The sequence below is a fragment of the Mobula hypostoma genome, chromosome 2, assembly GCF_963921235.1.
Source record: "Mobula hypostoma chromosome 2, sMobHyp1.1, whole genome shotgun sequence".
Taxonomy (NCBI): Eukaryota; Metazoa; Chordata; class Chondrichthyes; order Myliobatiformes; family Myliobatidae; genus Mobula; species Mobula hypostoma.
The window spans coordinates 125,740,055-125,760,478 of NC_086098.1; the positions used below are offsets into that span (position 1 = coordinate 125,740,055).

At 45.8% G+C, this 20,424-nt stretch overlaps 1 protein-coding gene across 1 annotated transcript in view; it reads left to right on the forward strand.

The window, feature by feature from the left end:
• Positions 1 to 20,424, forward strand: part of mrps18a (mitochondrial ribosomal protein S18A) — a 141,494-nt gene that overhangs the window by 12,011 nt on the left and 109,059 nt on the right. The window contains exon 3 of the mRNA XM_063040634.1: positions 13,685 to 13,792. Within this exon, the coding sequence (XP_062896704.1) occupies positions 13,685 to 13,792 (108 nt within the window). The remainder of the gene's footprint in view (positions 1 to 13,684; positions 13,793 to 20,424) is intronic.

The following is a 20,424-nucleotide window of genomic DNA, read 5'->3' on the forward strand; positions in this document are numbered from 1 at the left end:
AGAGAAGAGCATGGCGTGGATGGTGGGGTCCTTGATAATGCATGCTGCTTTCATGTGGTGGCGTTCCTTATAGGTGTGCTCAGTGGTGGGAATGGCTTTGCCTGTGGTGGACTGTGCTGTGTTCACCACTTTCTGAGGCTTTTTTGTTCATGGGCATTGGTGTTTCCATACTGGCCATGATGCAACCAGTCAAGATGCTCTCCAATGTACATCTATAAAAGCTGCTCAAAATTTTAGGTGACATGTTGAATCCGTGCAAACCTCTAAGACAGTAGAGGTGTTGTTGGTGGCAATTACTCGCTGGTCCCAGGACAGATCCTCTGATATGATAATGCTAAGAAATTTAAAGTTACCGATCCTCTCCACCTCCTATTTCCTAATGAGGACTGGCTCATGGCATCCAATTTCATCTTCCTGTTGTCCAGAAGGAACTACAGTCCTGGGATTTTAATCAATCAAGGTGAGGGGAAGCAGTCAAACCAATTGCCTGTGTTTTGTGGACTCTGAACTGATTCTTGCTCTGAGATAATTGAATGTGAACACAAGGAGCTTCAGGTAATGGCTTGCTAAACCTGAGTCCATTCTCAGATGAGTAACTTTATTATGTAAAGTGCCAGACCTACCAAAGAAGCAATCTGTAATCTCATTAGACTCTGTCTGGACCAGTCAAAATTGAAAGGAACAAATACACAAGGCTGGGGGTTGGGGGGGGGGGGTGGCAGAACCATGAAATAATGTTGGTTGTAGCTCCGAACTAGAATCAATATGAAGGTGATTCATTTAGGTAGGATGATTTTGAGCCAGTTGGATGGAGATCAACCAGTTCAACTGATGGAACAGTATAAGAATCAGGAGCTCCAAGAACATCGTGCTGGTAACTGTGTAGGTGATTGTGAATGTGATATGCCCTGAAATGGAACTACAAGGAACATGTGGCCAGCAGCAAAAACTCCTTTTTAATAGGTAATATCTTTTCTGTTCTTTGTTCATGGAAGGTCGGGAAAACTTAGGCTATGTCCACACTACGCCGGATAATTTCGAAAACGAAGCTTTTTCTCTTCGTTTTGACCCTCCGTCCACACTGAACCGGCGTTTTTAGCCCCCGAAAACGGAGATTTTCAGAAACAGTCTCCAGAGTGAATAAATCTGAAATCTGTACGGGGTAACTGGAGCTTTTTAAAACCGCTGTCATGACGTGCCGGAACAGATGGCGGCAGCGCAGCATTTCATTGTTTTCTTATTATTATTCTTATCCTTATTATTATTACTACCCGCTATTTCATCCTCCGTCGGATCCACGCCTGCAATCGCCGTTTTTTTGACTTTGTCATGTTAGGCAAAGATCGCAAGATCTTACATCTACGGACTCCAGAGCCTGCCGGCCCCGACGCTAGCAGGCATGAACTTTCAATTGTGGCCCCTGCCATTGATCTCGGCGGCTCCAACACCTCAGGACATATTCAAAACCCGGACTCCAGCAACGACCATGGACACATTCGAAGTGATTACGCAACCACCAACTGCAACTCCAGCCTTGAACTCCGGGCCGGGTCTTTATGTGCTGCTGTTGTGACTCCCGTCTCCCCTTCCCCCACCACCACTCCGCAGCCCCGTCTTCCTCAGATCCCACAGTCAACTCCTGGGCCCTCAGAGGCTCCATCTTCCTCTCACCCCAACCCTCCCCTCTCCATTGACACCCCCAGCCTCCCCCCTCCCTCCTCTGATCCCAGCTCTCATCCGTGCCGGGTCTTTACCATCCCCTCCGACCTTCAACTGTCGGAGGCAGAATGCTCTGTTCTCAGTAAGGGCCTCACGTTTTTCCCCGTTCGCCCACACCTCAGCGAGTTCCGTGTTCGCCATGATGCAGAACTTTTCTTCCGCCGTCTCCGTCTCCGAGCCTACTTCTTCGGCAAGGACTCTTCCACCCCCACCGATGACCCCTTCTCCCGTCTTCAACCCTCCTCTTCTTCATGGACACCCCACTCTGGTCTTCTGCCTGCTCTGGATCTCTTTATTGCCAACTGCCGACGGGACATCAAACGTCTCGACTTCACCGCACCTTGTCCCCATTCCAACCTCACTCCTTCGGAACGCTCTGCTCTCCACTCCCTCCGCACTAATCCTAACATTATTATTAAACCCGCTGATAAAGGGGGTGCTGTTGTAGTCTGGCGTACTGACCTCTACCTTGCCGAGGCACAGCGACAACTCGCGGATACCTCCTCTTATTTACCCCTCGATCGTGACCCCACTAAGGAGCACTAGGCCATTGTCTCCCACACTATCAACGACTTTATCTGCTCAGGGGATCTCCCATCCACTGCTACCAACCTTATAGTTCCCACACCCCGCACTTCCCGTTTCTACCTCCTACCCAAGATCCACAAACCTGCCTGTCCTGGCCGACCTATTGTCTCAGCTTGCTCCTGCCCCACCGAACTCGTTTCTGCATACCTCGACACTGTTTTATCACCCCTTGTTCAATCCCTTCCGACCTATGTTCGTGACACTTCTCACGCTCTTAAACTTTTCGATGATTTTAAGTTCCCTGGCCCCCACCGCTTTATTTTCACCATGGATGTCCAGTCCCTATTGTTACGTACCCCGTAACTGGGTTGCCAAACCAGCAGAAATGGATCACTCAGTTGGAGTCTGGAGTACTAGAACTAAGAAAGTTTTATTAAAGAAACAAGCAACACATTAATCGAAAGGATAATAAATGCAACAGTTCAGCGATGATAAACGCACATGTGCACAGAATTAAGATAACAGCATCAATCAAGCTCTATCGTTGTCTAGGGGTAAATGACCAATTTCAAAATGACTCAAAGTTCAGTCCAGTTAGTATTTCAGTTCGCAGTAATCGTTGCCATGGCGATGGACAAGGTGGGGGAAGAGAGACAGAGAGAACAGGAACAACTGATCATTCAGAACGGCTTCACTCACAGACCAGCGGGATGGCTCACAAGCAACTTTTGGGCGGGTCCTTGGTGATGTCACCTGAGGTCACCGACTGTGACCCCTCCTCCAGATGCGGTCGATCCTCTGCAGTGAACCCGGCACCCAGGCAAGGGCGGACACACACCGGGTTCCCGCTGATCGTACCTTTCCACCCTTGTCGTTGTCTGATGCTTCTCACCCACTCGTGAGAGGCGCACCGCTTCCAGGGTCTCGTTACCTCGGGTGGCGTGTGTCCTGCCTTAGCGAACCTGTCCCTTTTTATCCCCCTGCTGGGGTATCGCCTGTCCATCACTTCAAACAGTTCAGGGTTCAAAGGGGGGAGCCGCTCCAGACAGCTATCCCTCCCACATCCCTTCATTACACATCTCCAGACGCTGCTCCATTGTTCCTTATCTCTCCTTCCCCTGAGGGCAGGTGGCAGACCAACTGCTGGTGCCACTGATGCTAGCCCAGGCCAGCAAACATCTTAATTTTATGTGTATTCTCGTAACACTTCCCCCCTTTAAGGATTTTTACCGGGAGGTAAAAATTACAAACATGACTACATTATCTGATACATACACAATATACATCTTTATCAGCTATTTAGCTAATACAGAGAATTTGAAGCTGTCAACACCTTGACAGACAGTCATCACATTTTCTGTTCCTTTTACACGTGTTATTAATAATCCCTTAGACCAGGCTCCAACTCAGCAAACTTCATAGTGGCCAAAAACACTGATGAATTGCGACCAATGTAACCTCTCATTTGGTTTTGTCCCGGACCACAATAACAAGGGTCGTCCCATTCCGACTCAATTTTCTCTCGCAAGGGCTTAGTAGGAGGGGGACAGGTATTGACCGCAGAGTTATTGCAAAACTTCCTGCAGTACCCCACCATCTCCAAGAGCCTTCTGAGGGCCCTCTTGTCTGTCGGGGTTGGGAGGTCAGCGATAGCCTGCACTGTAGCTTGCATCACTGCCAGCTGCCCCTGTGTCACCACAATTCCCAGGTAAGTGACCCTCGTGTGGCCGAATTCATTTTTTTCAAGGTTCACTATCAAACTGGCTTCAGACAGCCGTGTTAAATTGCCAATACACACCTCTGTGTTCATCAGCCCTTTAGTCACTGAATTACTCAAAAAATATGGGTGTTGTTTACTTGGCTGCCCTATTGTAACCACAATCACCCAACGTCCCAGTTCTTTGCATTTCCTCGGGACAATCAAACACATGGGTGCGAGTCGTTTAATTACTCCTTCGGGGATTAAGGGAGAGACCTTATCAGTAGACCTGGCCAAAACAATAGCCTTCTCCCATCTGACCGATCCCATCCTAATCTTTTCAAAATGGTTTTTTCCTCTTATCAAGGGGCCCCTAGCTTCATTGATTTCCACGCTAACACCGACTAGGTTTGTTAGCATATCAAAAGCCGGTGACCGTCTCAGTTCGCGTCGGTCATGATCAATAACATTTTTCCCCCTGGGCAGCCGGTAAATCTCTTTCATGATTCCACCAACTGTTTCCTCCAGCACCGCAAAATGTCCACCGGGGGGTACCTCGTGGGCCATGTTAAAAACCTCATCCCCATAACTCTTTTGCACCACCCCCCACTCCTCATCTGCGGATGCTGTACTTGATTTCCCTTTCTTCCTTAGCACTTCCTCATCCGCACAATAGCTTGTCAAGGCTGTGTCAGAGAGAGCGGTCTCGGCAAAAACCATCAGCCCCTCGTCTCGCTCCTGCGTCTGCACAAATTCTTTCCTGGCTACTGCTACGTCTGTCCCAGCTCCCTCACTACCTCTTATCTCACTACACCCTGTCTCATACAAGGTTGGCAGAAATGTTTCAGCCAAATTCACCATCGCGGCCGGGGCCTCCATGCTGGCAGGCTGACCCGTCAATCTCACGACTGGGAACACAATTCCTCCGGCGATGTCATTACCGAGCAAGACTTCCACGTCTTTCATCGGTAATTCGGACCTCACCCCGACCGTGACTAGTCCAGAGACCAGGTTGCTCTGTAAGTGTATCTGGTGCAAAGGGACTGACTCTGTCCCTTCCCCAACACCTTTGACCTCTACCTCCCCAGTCTGGGTCTCTGAGCTAAACTCTAATACACTCTTCAGTATTAGTGACTGACACGCTCCCGTGTCTCTCCAGATCCGCACTGGAACTGGTTTTAACCCCTCCTTCACTGACACCAGTCCGGCCGAGATAAACCTCTCTGGACTTCCTGGACTTTTTCAGACCTGTCCTTCCCTAGCGGTTCGCTTAACAGCTCGATACAGCCATTCAAAATTTCCGCTTTTCCTTTCCCCGTCTCCTTTCTTGGGGCAAAGCACCTGGACGCAAAGTGTCCGACTTTCCCACAATTATAACAGACGACCCCAGGAGACTTCCTACCAGACTGCTCCCGGTCTACCTTATCCTTTTCACTAGTCCCCGGCTTACTTTCTGACTTTTCCGGTGGACTCTCCCCGCCGTCCTGACTACCCTTCTGGTAGCCTTTACTCAGGGCAACCTTCATTTTATGCGTCAACGCATACTCATCCGCTAACTTAGCAGTTGCGGCTAACGTGGCTGCCTCTTTCTCATCGAGGTAGGGTCTCATACCCTCAGGGACACAACCTTTAAACTGCTCAATCAGAATCAGCTGCAGCAGTCTGTCATAATCCCCCTCTACCCCTTTCGAGGCGCACCAACGCTCACAATATGTTTGCATCTCACGAGCAAACTCCAAATACGTGCGGTCCCACCGCTTCCTCGCATTCCGGAACCTCTGCCGGTATGCCTCCGGGACCAACTCATAAATCCTGAGGATGGCCTCTTTCACCACCTCATACCTCTGGGCATCTTCCGCGGATAAAGCTGAGTAAGCTTCTTGGGCCCTCCCTTTCAGTACACTCTGAAGTAAAACAACCCACTTATCCCTCGGCCAGTCCTGACTTATAGCCACTTTTTCGAAGTGGAGGAAGTACCGATCCACATCGGTATCGTCAAATGGGGGAACCAGCCTTACCTCCTGGGTCGCCCGGAACCCTCCACCTTGGTTCGGCATGAGCCCCTGCTCGGCCCTTATCTTTAACTTCTCCAGCTCAAATTCCCTTTCCCTCTGTTTCTCCTCTCTCTCCAACTGTCTGTCCCTCTCTTTCTCTTCTCTCTCCCTCTCTTTCTCTTCTCTCTCCATCTGTCTGTCCCTCTCTTTCTCTTCGTGTTCTAACTGCCGTACCCGGAACTCGTGCTCAAGTCTCAGTTTTTCAAGCTGTACCTGTACCGCGTCTCCAGCAGGTTTTTCAATAGACACCACCCCCAGCTCACCTTGGGGAAACACACCTTTAGATACATAGTGCTCTACAATAGCTCTGTGTATCTCCTGTCTCCTCATTGTCGACTTCACCTTAGTAAGATTCAACCATTTGGCCACAGCTATCAATTCCGATTTCCTGGCATCCTCTAATGCCTCCAAGGTCGGCGCCTTTATAAATTCCTCAACCTCCATTTCTGCTGTTTGTCTTTTCTTTCTTTCGGGAATTTTAACCCAATCAATTTACTCCGTCCCAAATTTAGCGTTCAAAATCGCGGACGAGAACCCCACTTATGTTACGTACCCCGTAACTGGGTTGCCAAACCAGCAGAAATGGATCACTCAGTTGGAGTCTGGAGTACTAGAACTAAGAAAGTTTTATTAAAGAAACAAGCAACACATTAATCGAAAGGATAATAAATGCAACAGTTCAGCGATGATAAACGCACATGTGCACAGAATTAAGATAACAGCATCAATCAAGCTCTATCGTTGTCTAGGGGTAAATGACCAATTTCAAAATGACTCAAAGTTCAGTCCAGTTAGTATTTCAGTTCGCAGTAATCGTTGCCATGGCGATGGACAAGGTGGGGGAAGAGAGACAGAGAGAACAGGAACAACTGATCATTCAGAACGGCTTCACTCACAGACCAGCGGGATGGCTCACAAGCAACTTTTGGGCGGGTCCTTGGTGATGTCACCTGAGGTCACCGACTGTGACCCCTCCTCCAGATGCGGTCGATCCTCTGCAGTGAACCCGGCACCCAGGCAAGGGCGGACACACACCGGGTTCCCGCTGATCGTACCTTTCCACCCTTGTCGTTGTCTGATGCTTCTCACCCACTCGTGAGAGGCGCACCGCTTCCAGGGTCTCGTTACCTCGGGTGGCGTGTGTCCTGCCTTAGCGAACCTGTCCCTTTTTATCCCCCTGCTGGGGTATCGCCTGTCCATCACTTCAAACAGTTCAGGGTTCAAAGGGGGGAGCCGCTCCAGACAGCTCTCCCTCCCACATCCCTTCATTACACATCTCCAGACGCTGCTCCATTGTTCCTTATCTCTCCTTCCCCTGAGGGCAGGTGGCAGACCAACTGCTGATGCCACTGATGCTAGCCCAGGCCAGCAAACATCTTAATTTTATGTGTATTCTCGTAACACTATATACTTCCATCCCCCATCAGGAAGGTCTCAAAGCTCTACGCTTCTTTTTGGATTCCAGACCTAATCAGTTCCCCTCTACCACCACTCTGATCCGTCTAGCAGAATTAGTCCTTACTCTTAATAATTTCTCCTTTTGCTCCTCCCATTTCCTCCAAACTAAAGGTGTAGCTATGGGCACCCGTATGGGTCCTAGCTATGCCTGCCTTTTTGTTGGCTTTGTGGAACAATCTATGTTCCGTGCCTATTCTGGTATCTGTCCCCCACTTTTCCTTCGCTACATCGACGACTGCATTGGCGCTGCTTCCTGCACGCATGCAGAACTCGTTGACTTTATTAACTTTGCCTCCAACTTTCACCCTGCCCTCAAGTTTACCTGGTCCATTTCCGACACCTCCCTCCCCTTTCTAGATCTTTCTGTCTCTGTCTCTGGAGACAGCTTATCCACTGATGTCTACTATAAGCCTACTGACTCTCACAGCTATCTGGACTATTCCTCTTCTCACCCTGTCTCTTGCAAAAACGCCATCCCCTTCTCGCAATTCCTCCGTCTCCGCCGCATCTGCTCTCAGGATGAGGCTTTTCATTCTAGGACGAGGGAGATGTCTTCATTTTTTAAAGAAAGGGGCTTCCCTTCCTCCACTATCAACTCTGCTCTTAAACGCATCTCCCCCATTTCACGTACATCTGCTCTCACTCCATCCTCCCACCACCCCACTAGGAATAGGGTTCCCCTGGTCCTCACCTACCACCCACCAGCCTCCGGGTCCAACATATTATTCTCCGTAACTTCCGCCACCTCCAACGGGATCCCACCACTAAGCACATCTTTCCCTCCCCCCCTCTCTCTGCATTCCGCAGGGATCGCTCCCTACACAACTCCCTTGTCCATTCGTCCCCCCCATCCCTCCCCACTGATCTCCCTCCTGGCACTTATCCGTGTAAGTGGAACAAGTGCTACACATGCCCTTACACTTCCTCCCTTACCACCATTCAGGGCCCCAAACAGTCCTTCCAGGTGAGGCATCACTTCACCTGTGAGTCGACTGGGGTGATATACTGCGTCCGGTGCTCCCGATGTGGCCTTTTATATATTGGTGAGACCCGACGCAGACTGGGAGACCGCTTTGCTGAACATCTACGCTCTGTCCGCCAGAGAAAGCAGGATCTCCCAGTGGCCACACATTTTAATTCCACATCCCATTCCCATTCTGACATGTCTATCCACGGCCTCCTCTACTGTAAAGATGAAGCCACACTCAGGTTGGAGGAACAGCATCTTATATTCCGTATGGGTAGCCTCCAACCTGATGGCATGAACATTGACTTCTCTAACTTCCGCTAGGCCCCACCTCCCCCTCGTACCCCATCTGTTACTCCTTTTTATGCACACATTCTTTCTCTCACTCTCCTTTTTCTCCCTCTGTCCCTCTGAATATACCTCTTGCCCATCCTCTGGGTCACCCCCCCCGTCTTTCTTCCCGGACTTCCTGTCCCATGATCCTCTCGTATCCCCTTTTGCCTATCACCTGTCCAGCTCTCGGCTCTATCCCTCCCCCTCCTGTCTTCTCCTATCATTTTGCATCTCCCCCTCCCCCTCCAGCTTTCAAATCCCTTACTCACTCTTTCCTTCAGTTAGTTTTGACGAAGGGTCTCGGCCTGAAACGTCGACTGCGCCTCTTCCTATAGATGCTGCCTGGCCTGCTGCGTTCACTAGCAACTTTGATGTGTGTTGCTATTATTACTACTTTATTGTTTTGAGTGTACAATCATCACAACGATATTTGATTCTGCGCTTCGCAGAGCCTAACAATTTCAGAACAGGCGGCAACGAGACTGAAGCCAGAAGAGTTAGAAATGTACTCACCAAGTACTTCGACCCATAGCTTACTGAATAAATAAGTATACTCACTTTGCCCTGTTTTCTGTCCTTGCTTGTATGAAGGTAAGGACAGAAAATACCCTCCACCACCTCCAGTTTAAATTCCATGTGGAATATTTTGGAGGATCAAGAACCAAGAACCAAGAACCAAGAACCAAGAACCAGGGTGATTTACCTATTTATGCAAGTACTTCTCTGACACTAGATGTGTAACAGCCTAATGTAACATTGTATGGAAATACAAGATAACACTGACACAGTCATGTTTTATACATTTAACAAGGTGCTTTATTAATGCAACAGAGTTAGTCAGTTTTTCAATGTTCGTCGTCAGCCGGGTCATACTGTCCATGAACTGCCAGTCGGTTGCCTCCATACGCTCCAGCATTTGTTTCTTTTTAGTTTTAAGTCCTCCTGCGCGAGAGCCAAGAGCAATTCCTTTTAAGTTTTAATACTCTGTAACTGGACAAACGCGCACCAAGTATACCGTTTCAGCTTTGCTTGTTTTCTGTGTGTCCTGCGCATGCCCAGTAGGAGGAGATTCGCTCAAATATCCGTCTAACGTGGACAGAGATATTTTGAAAAATGCTTAGTGTGGACGCCTGTCGTTTTTACTCGAAACTGGCGTTTTCAAAATTATCCGGCATAGTGTGGACGTAGCCTGAGTAGGTGTGCACACAGCTATTGATTGTGTAAGTTCACGTATTCTTCTGTTGAGACAATAAAGGTACTTATCTGTGATTACAGATCTGTCTGTGCCTCTATGATCATTATTACATCCTTGTAACATTCTTATAGTTAATTAGTGTTACGTACCCCATAACTGGGTTGCCAAACCAGCAGAAATGGAACGCTCGTTGGAGTAATAAAGTTTTATTGAAGACATAAGTAATACAGTACACTAATCATAAGGATATAAATGTAACGGGTTAGCAATGATAATACACACATATACACAGAAATAGGGTAATAGGAATCAGCCAAGCTCTATCGCAGTCTAGGGGTAAAATGATCAGTCTTAAGTGAAGCAGAATTCAGTTCAGTTTAGTGCAGTTCGAAGTAGTCGCTGTTGTGGTACCGTTGGAGAGAGAGAGTGGGAGATGCAGTTGGTTTTAGGCAGACCTTTTGATGTCTTTGCAGTTGGTTTCGGGCAGGCCTTTTGATGTCTTCTAATGTCGCTGTGGTCACCGACTGTGATCCCTCTGTTCCGGATACGATCGTTCTTCCACAGTGAACCTGGTACCCAGGCAATGGCGGACACACACCCCAGGTTCCCACTGATCATACCTTTACACCCTGTGAGCCTCTGATCGGTTTCCGCGAACTGGTCCTCCAAACTCCCACCACTTGTGGGGGCACACTGCTCTTTCCAGGGTCTCGTGGCGTGTCTCGTGCCTTAGCAAACCTGCTCCTTTTATCCCCCTGCTGGGGTATCACCTGTCCATCAAACTTCAAACAGTTCAGGTTCAAAGCAACCGGTCTGTCAATATCTGAATTGTGTTTCTTTCCCGTTAGTCCCTCTCTTCTCTCTTATTAGGATTTTGAATGTTTCTCCATTGTCTTTCGTTATCTCTCATTGGCATCATCCATCCAGTAGCTCTGCTTGGCGTCACACATGACATTAGTTAATTATCAGTTTTTATGATTTTGTTTGTTGACATTGAGTGAGAGGTTGTGGAGGCACCATTCAACCAGATTTTCATTGAATGCCAATTCATTTATACCAAAATGGTGGTCAAGATGCTGTGTGCATACAACGTTCCCTTGGTTGACATTTTCTAGATAGATCACGACACCATATATTTCACTTCTTTTATGTATTTTATGCTTGTTTTTCATCTTGGATGTTATTCTGGAATTGTTGGAGTCTTTGATTTGCTGTTTGGAGATCGTTTGGGTGCTCCAGTGCTCTGCAGTCTCCAAGAGGCAGAGGCAGTGTATGTGAACTGGCAGGCTGCAGGGCAGCTGCAAGATGTGAGCCAATGTTTGTCTCCATTTCGCAGATTAAAGCTTCCATTGTTTGCCGATTAAAGTGACGAGGGAGATTGAGACGAATGCATAAGTTTGGAAGTCATTTGGGTGCTTCAGCTCTTTGTAGTCTCAGAGAGGATTGGGAGACATTGGCAGCATGGACGAACCTCATGGTGGGCAGGCTATGGGACAGGGTATGAGCCAATGCTTGTCCATTTCACCAATTAAAGCTTACATTGTGTGCCGATTGAAATGACAAGAGAGATTGAAGCATTGAGGCGAGTGTGGAAGGTGAGCGTCGGTTGCCTGCCTTTTGATCGCTGAGCATTGTTTTGCTACACGATTGGAGAGGGGGAGGCTGCTGCTGTGCCCGGAGAATGTTGCCCAGGTTTTCTGCATTTTGGATTTGGACTTAGACTATGGACTTTTTTTGGTCTTGTAGTTTTTTTGTATTCTGTGTTTCTCGTTCAATCTTTCTTGTTTTTTTGTGCGGGGAGCGGCTTTGTGGGTCGATATGCCTATTCCGTTTTGTTTCTTTTATAAGGGAGGAGGGATTTGGGAGTTGATGTGCCTGTTCTGTTTTTGTGCGGGGAAGGGGGATTTGGAGGATGATGATTGTGCAGCTTTTCTTTTCTTTCTTTGTTTCATGGCTACCTGGAGAAGAAGAATTTCAGAGTTGTATACTTCGATAGTAAATGAATCTTTGATTCACCCAGCAACAGTATTGTTTTCAGCAAACTTGAGTATGGTAATGGAGCTATACTTAGCCACACAATCATAAGTATAAAGCAAATAGAGGAAGGGGCTAAGCACACAGTTTTGTAGTGCACCTGTGCTGATGGAGATTGTGGAGATGTTATTGCCAGTCCGAACTGCAAATGAGGAAATCAAGGATCAAGTTGCACAAAGGAGTATAGAGATCTTGGAGCTTATTGATGAGTTTTGTGGGGATTATAATAGTAAAGGCAGAGCTGTACTCAATTAAAACAATCCTGATGTATGTATCCTCATTGTCCCAATGCTTTAGCGCTGAGCAAAGAAGCAGTGAAATGGCATCTGCTGTGGACCTGTTTTGATAGTAGGCTGATCCAAGCCATTCCTCGGGTAGGAATTGATATGCTTCATGACGAGCCTCTCAAACCACTTCATCACAGTGGATGTAAGTGCTATTGGACGATAGTCATTGAGGCAGGTCACCCCATTCTTCTTGGACACCGGTATGATTGAAGCTTGCTTGAAGCATATGAGTTCCTAAGTCTGCTGAAGCACTTCAGCCAGCTAATTGGCACAGTCTTCAGTGCTCGGCTAAGTAGACTGTCTGGGCCAGACGTTTTTTGTGGACTCACCCATCTGAGTGATGCTCTCACGCCAGCCTCAGAAACTGAAATCACGGGGTTGTTGTGGGCTGCATGACTTTATGAAGGTGTCTCCATGTTCTGTCGATCAAAGTGGACATAAAAGGCATTGAGATCAACTGGGAGCAAAACCTTGTCATTTATGTTGTTGGTTTTGCTTTGTAGAAGGTGATGGCATTCAAGCCCTGCCACAGCTGTCGACATTGTTTCTAGTCATTTCCATCCTCTTCTTTGATGCTTCTGCCATAACTCAATGCCTATCAACATATCTTAAGATTTTCTCTTCTCAGTATCAGTTGAAGATTCACCAGACGGCATTTTGTTTTTGTGGTGCCATGGCCAACTGCAGTTATCATGGAACAAAGTCTGCTTCCCTGATTTGAGGAAGATGTGTGGCAGATGATATATTCCGGTGGAATGCATTCCTGCTGCTGGTCATGTTTCTTGTGAATTCCTGGATTTGACTTTTAGTCCTGACTGGAGGTGGTGGGTGTCTTGTTCTCAGAGCAAAAACATGACACTGTCTCTGGAAGGGTTCCTGTCAGTAACAATATGGACAGATGTGCCTGCATCTTGATGAGAACAGTGATTGCTCCTGATCCAACTGGGCTGAAATTGTATTAAGTTTCGTCATACATGTACTCTTCATTTCCAAAAAAGTGAACTATTTAATTGGCTTTTTATTGATCTGGCCATCAGACGTGTGTGGTCTCTATCTCATCATCTCCAGTCTAATTCCTTCAGTAATTTATATTGTAGTCTTATCTCTGTAATGACAATATTGCCACTAATCTTCAAACTTGCAGCACTTGTTCAGACTGTGTGAGCCAGGGAAATTGGCAGTGGTTCTAAAGATTCCAAGGCAGAAAATGCATTCTAAAGTCATTTTGAGAAGTTTGATTATAGTAATAATCTACCTTTGGCTCATAACAATGAGGGTCTATCAGTTCCTTTGCATTAGGGTGAATTCTGTTTTTCTTGAATTATTCTGGAGAACCCAGGAGTATTCTTGACCAATAAATACATCATAATCACGTTCTATAATGGTCACATTCATCCATTCTGCTTTCAGATTGAAGGAAAAATAGTTAAAGATTCGACAGAAGCTTCTGAACCTCCAAATCCTTCAGGACAGTGTCCAATCTGCAGGTGGAATCTGAAACATAAATATGACTATACAGTAAGTATATTATCTAAGTTATATTTCTGTATAATGTCAGTTTGTGTAGTGGTAATTTTTAATGAATGACTTTCAATAATACAGCCACAGAGAGGGTGGATAGAAGGCATCCACAAGTGATTTTGCAGATGCTGGAAATCCAGAATAACATACACAAAATGCTGGAGGAAGTAAGCAGGTCAGGCAGTATATTTGGAAAGGAATAAACAGTCAATGTTTTGGGTCAAGACCCTTCATCAAGACTCGAAAGGAAGAGGGAAGAAGTTGTACAAGCTGGAAGGTGATAGGTGAAACCAGGTGAGTGGGAAGGTAGGTAGGTGAGGGAGGGGGATGAAGTGAGAAGCTGGGAGGTGGTATGTGGAAAAGTTAAAAGGCTGATAGGAGAGGAGAGTGGACCATGGGAGAAAAGTAAGGAGGAGGGGATCAGAGGGAGGCCATAGGTAGGTGAAGAGAAGAGAAAGCGGTACGAAGGGAGCCAGAATGGGGAATGGACAAGGAGAGGTGGGGGAGAAATTATCAGAAGTTCAAGAAATCAGTGTTTATGCAGTCAGGTTGGAGATTACCCAGATGGAATATGAGGTATTGATTATCAAACCTGAGAGTGGCCTCATTGTGGCAGTAGAGGAGGCCATGGACCAACACGTTAGAATGGGAATGGGGCGTGGAATTAAAATGGTTGGCCACTGGGAAACCCTCCCTGTTGTTGATGGAGTGAGGGTGCTCGACAATGTGGTCCCCCAATCTATATTGGGTCTCACTGATGTAGGGAAGGTCACATCAGGAACACTAGATATGGTAGATGACCTCGACAGGCTTGCAGGTGAATTGTTGCCTCAAGTAACCTCCACACAGAGTGCACTGGAACTTGGATGGAAGCTGGGTTGCTGGAACCGTGAAGAGGCAGTTCTACTAACTCTGTCACTTATCACCCCTAACTTAATGCGTTGAGCAGATTTAAAGATCACGGGTTCACAGGTCAGTGATCTCAGAGTTTGGGTTGGTTGAGGCCTGAAGGTCAAACCTGTGATTTGCGAGTCCTGGGGTTGATGCCCAGAGGTTGGTGAAATCCGGAGAGCAAAGCTGATGGCGGAAGTTCAGAGTTTGGCGTGTCTGGGGATTGAATGTGTGAAAGGTTGAAGACTGGATCAGTGAGACCGGGCCAGAAGCTGGAGTTGCAGGCCCGATGTTTGTGAGTTTGAAAGTCTGGGGCCAAGGACTGGTGTCATCTTCGATACTCCTCTCTCAATTAATGTCAATTGAGGGATTATTGCTGTTGCATTTGACTGGCATAACAATTATGGCTTTGCAATCATATCTTGACATTGTGATTCTTTATACAAATGCAGTTTTAATTGGATGCGGTTCATTGACATATTTTTATTTGAATAGCTAGTGCATTTAAGACACAAGTTTAATATCCCTTGAAAATGCAGGAAACTGCATAAAAGATGCAGGGTCCAAAAGGGTTGAAAGAACATTGTGTAATTGTATTCTGTTTGATAGCAGATAAGCCAGGGGTTCCCAACCTTTTTTTATGCCATGACCAATACCATTAAGCATGGAACCCCTAATCTAAACTAAATATCTGTATCTCCGTTCCTAGTTTATATCTTACACTCCTTCTGTCATTGCATCCATTGGCAGAATAGAAATAATATTGTTTCCGCAACCATCCCCAGCGCCCCTGCCCCCACAACCTGAAATGAATCTTATATAGTTTGCTCATGGATGAGTGAGGAGGGAAAATGTGACTGGATATGGTGATTGTGTTCCAGCACAGATACGTGCTGTCCTGCACTGCGCTGTCATAGAACAGGGAGTTTATCATTCCATTTATTAGGCACCTGGGTGTGTTATTAAGGTACATCGAGTACCTCTAGTCCAAATGTTTTTTGTTTCTTAACTCAAAAATTCTTGTTAAATTTTCGCCTTCAGTGGTTCTGCACTTCACTTCACTGTTTCTTGCTGTATTACATCTCTATTCAAAGATAAAAGAATTTTTCTTCTGAGAGTATTGTAAATCTTTGGCATTCTTTACCCTACAGAGCAGGAGATGAAGAATCGTTAAGTATAATTAAGGCTGAGATAGATTTTTGGATTACAGGGGCAATCAAGGGTTATGGGGAGTGGGAAAGAACATAGAGGGGAAGCTGAAGGTCAGATCAGCCGTGGCAACACTCACAACACGCTGGAGGAACTCAGCAGGCCGAGCAGCATCCGTGGAAACGATCAGTCAACGTTTCAGGCTAGAACCCTTCGTCAGGACTGAAGAGGGAAGGGGCAGAGGCCCTATAAAGAAGGTGGGGGGATGGTGGGAAGGAGAAGGCTGGTAGGTTCCAGGTGAAAAATCAGTAAGGGGAAACATAAAGGGGTGGGGGAAGGGGAAGCGGGGAGGGGATAGGCAGGAAAGGTGAAGAAGGAATAGGGGAAAGCACAATGGGTAGTAGAAGGAGACAGAACCATGAGGGAGGTGGTAGGCAGCTGGGGGAGGGGCAGACTGAAACTGGGATAGGGGAAGGGAGAGGGAGGGAATTACTGGAAGTTGGAGCCGGGGACCGCTTCGTCGAGCACCTCCGCTCCGTCTGCCACAACAGACAGGATCTCCCGGTTGCCACCCACTTCAACTATGCTTCACATTCCCATTCGGATATATCCATATATGGCCTCCTGTACTGCCATGATGAGGCTAAACTCAGGTTGGAGGAGCAACACCTCATATACCATCTAGGTAGTCTCCAGCCCCTTGGTATGAACATAGAATTCTCCAACTTCTGGTAATTCCCTCCCCCTCCCTTCCCCTATCCCAGTTTCACTCTGCTCCCTCCCCCAGCTGCCTATCACCTCCCTCATGGTTCCGCCTCCTTCTACTACCCATTGTGTTTTCCCCTATTCTTTCTTCACCTTTCCTGCCTATCCCCTCCCTGCTTCCCCTCCCCCACCCCTTTATCTTTCCCCTTGCTGGTTTTTCGCCTGGAACCTACTAGCCTTCTCGTTCCCACCCTCCATTCACCTTCTTTATAGGGCCTCTGCCCTTTCCCTCTTCAGTCCTGATGAAGAGTTCCGGCCCGAAACGTTGACTGATCGTTTCCATGGATGCTGCTCGGCCTGCTGAGTTCCTCCAGCGTGTTGTGAGTGTTGCTTTGACCCCAGCATCTGCAGAGTATTTTGTGTTCAGATCAGCCACGGGATGGGGGTGTAGGGTAAGTTTGAGGGGCTATTTGATGCATCTCTGATCCTAATTTTGTACATTCTTTTGTGATGGTAGTATGTAATCCAAACTGAATTTTACAGTTCTGCCTTCTTTGGCCTGAGATGTTAAACCAATACTTCCCCAGGCAGGTATAAAAAGTCCTAAGACATTAATTGAAGTAAAGCAGATTATCTGGTCATTTTCACTTTGCGCAAACTGACTGCAGAATTTCTTTATTACAACAGACTATATCAGGAGTGCTTTATCGGTTGCAGAACAGTTGTGGTAGTCTGAGGTCACTATAATCCCAGTTCCACTAAGTGTGTCTTCCAAGCACATATCCTGTTAATTATGAATGTCTGCCTACAATTCTGACTCCTCCCCAGCCCTAAAGCGTGCCTGCAACTGCATCCTGTGGGCAGAGACAGACAGACAGACACACACACACACACACACACACACGTGCATACACACACTTACACCCTACCAAAGCACATCAGAATCAATACATGCTTTTGCCATTTTGCCATGTCCTGGTTAGTGTCTTTATTGAAAGTACTTCACAGAAGGTCCAATGATTTTTGTAACGCAGCGCTGTCCTGGTTAAAGTATGGAAACACAGTAGTTAAATTACTGTATGGCCTGAGCTATGATATGGAGACATACCACCATGGTGGCTAACGAATTTAAATTCACTGAATTTAGAATAAAGAGCTAACATTTTTAACAGTGGCCATGAAATTGCTGGGTTCTCATGAAAATCCACCAAATCCCCCATATCTTTTGAAATTTCCAAACCTATCATTGTTACTGATACCCGCAACCTGTGAACGATTAAAAACCTTTGTGGTGTTGCAACAGACATCTTTCAGACATGATCACTCTCTTTGTTGATAACTATTGCAAGCTCAGTGAAAGCCAAGGCACTTTGTACATGAGTCAGATTTCATCAAAAGGACCATGTATAATTTGATAATTGCTATATTTCAGCCCATGGATGTACTGAGATAGTCCCTAAAATGGGGTTTATTATCAAAACATGTTAGAAGTTACTTAAAAGACACAGGAGACTGCATATGCTAGAACTTGGAGCAACACAAAAGGTGCTGGTGGAACTCTGCAGTTCAGGCAGCATCTATAGAGGGAAATGGATCGCCGACATTGGAGGTTGAGACCCTTCATCTAGATTAGAAGTAACTTGCAAAGATTTGTATATCTTTCAATATCTCAAATATTTCCAAGTCTTTACAAGAAGTGAAGTTTTTGAAGTGCAATCATATCAGTAACAGGAAAAATAATAGGTAATTTGGACAAATTGAGATACCACAAATGGCATTCTATGAATGGCCTATAATTCTTTCAAACAACTTAATTATATTAAGTTAAACATTGGCCATGTCACTAGCATAACTTCTGTGATGAGTAATAATAGCAATGGTCATTTTAACCCTAAAAATACAGATGATGGTGCAGCCTTGTCCCATCCAGAATATGGCAAGCCTGGCAGTGCAACAAAAATCCAGTGTTTTATGCTTTCGTTCCTTGAACTCACAACCTTCTGCTTCAGATGAGAATCTTATTAACCCAGCCATGGGTGTCATGGTATCACAAATTCTAGCTGGGCAGTTGATTGTGTGTTATTACATATTAATTGAAAAGCAAAGGAGACCAGTTTGTACATTAGAAGTGAGGAGCAGGGTACTGGGTGGATAATATTCCTCAGTGTTGTTCAGTAGTTTCAAATAGTTTGGGAGCTTTGGTGACATGGTAAAGAGTGCTGAGGTAAAGACCATTACAATTTACCTATTCTGTTCAAGTTCTAATTGATTGAACTGAACCAGCAAACTTCATTCACTTTGCCTCTATGCCATTGACCAAAGTTTTTCAACCCTTGTGACTGGGATGATTTGGAACTCAGATCCCAGTAGAGGACAGAAGAGCCTGTTGATCTGAATGAGGTCATATCCTTTCATGAGTGCAGTCAATTTAGAAATACTGAACTCATTCCAGTTGGCTGTTCTTGATACAGAAGCAATTTAAGCATAATTATCCTCTTAGTATCATAAATCTGATCCTGGCATTAGGAAGAGACAATGTAAAGACAGGACTAAGCCATTCTGCCATGCAAGGTGGATATGCTTTTCATTTTAATCATTTTTGCTCTGTAACTCTACCAAGCTTGGTTTTGTAAACTTTATCTTGCCCTGTGGCATGTTTTTCTGGACTTCACCATCCGAGGAAACAGTTCCTCCTGTCATTTCATTTAATCATCTTAAATCTTCAATTAGAACATGTTTTATAGAGAAGAAAATAGTGTAAGGAGTGCCAACACGGGGCTTTGATCTTGGGTATCTGTAAAAGCAAGAGTCCAACTTGCCTATGTAACTGCTTGGCCTCAGACATGAGAGCAATGCTTGACTGGTGTGGTCCTGAAACAGGATACATTTAAAGCTCTGGGATAAGAGCACTAAATAAGTTACTTACTGCCTTATTAGCACACTACAGACTTCTTCACCTTTCAGTTATCATTCACTTCAAGAAGGTCTTAACTAGATAATCAATATTTACTTCAGATTCCAGAATTTTTGAATTCTTGGAACTAAATGTCTTTCAGCCAAGATTGGCAGACACACAAGAATGTGGCCCTATTGAATGCAAAATAAATATGTTTCATTGCAGTGAACAATAGGAGCTACTTCCTTGCACAAATATTAGGTGTTGTACTTCCCTTGGCTTTTAAATTAAATTAGTATTTTGTTGGCTGAACCCTTAGATTTTTAATTACACAAAAAGGAATGGCCAAGCTATTTCAGTGTGCTTACTGCGGAAGGTGTATGGATACAGCACAGAATATACCTTGGAGAGTTAATGCAATTTGCTCAGTTACTGATCTAAAGATAGTTGGGTCAGTTACTGTGAATGGAGAACTTCAGAATAAAGAGCAGCTTGACAAGCGTATTTAAAGACAGCAAATAGTTTCACGAAAAGTTAGCACAGTGCGTGGAACGGAGGAGAACGATTTTATGAGTAGACAACCTCATTTATTGGGCAGAAGTCTTGATAACCACAGTCAGATAGCTGCATGGTTTAGTTATTGAAAAATTAGCTCATTTGGCAAATAATTATTTCAACAAGGGAGGAAAGTGTTTGCTAAATGTTGAGAGATTGATAGTATTGATGGTTAAGGAGAAGTGTGTGTGCTTTTACATAAGGCACTGAAGCCAACATGCAGGTGCAGCAAACAATAAGGAGGGCAGATGACGTGTTAAACTTCATTAGGAAAGGATATGAATGCAAGTGGAAGGAAGATGTATAAAATCTTGATGAGACTGTACCTGGAGTAATGTATACAGTTTTGGTATCCTTACTTAAAAAGTACTTGGCATAGATGGAGTGCAACAAAGATTCGCTAGACTGGTTCCAGGGATAGAATATCTTGAGT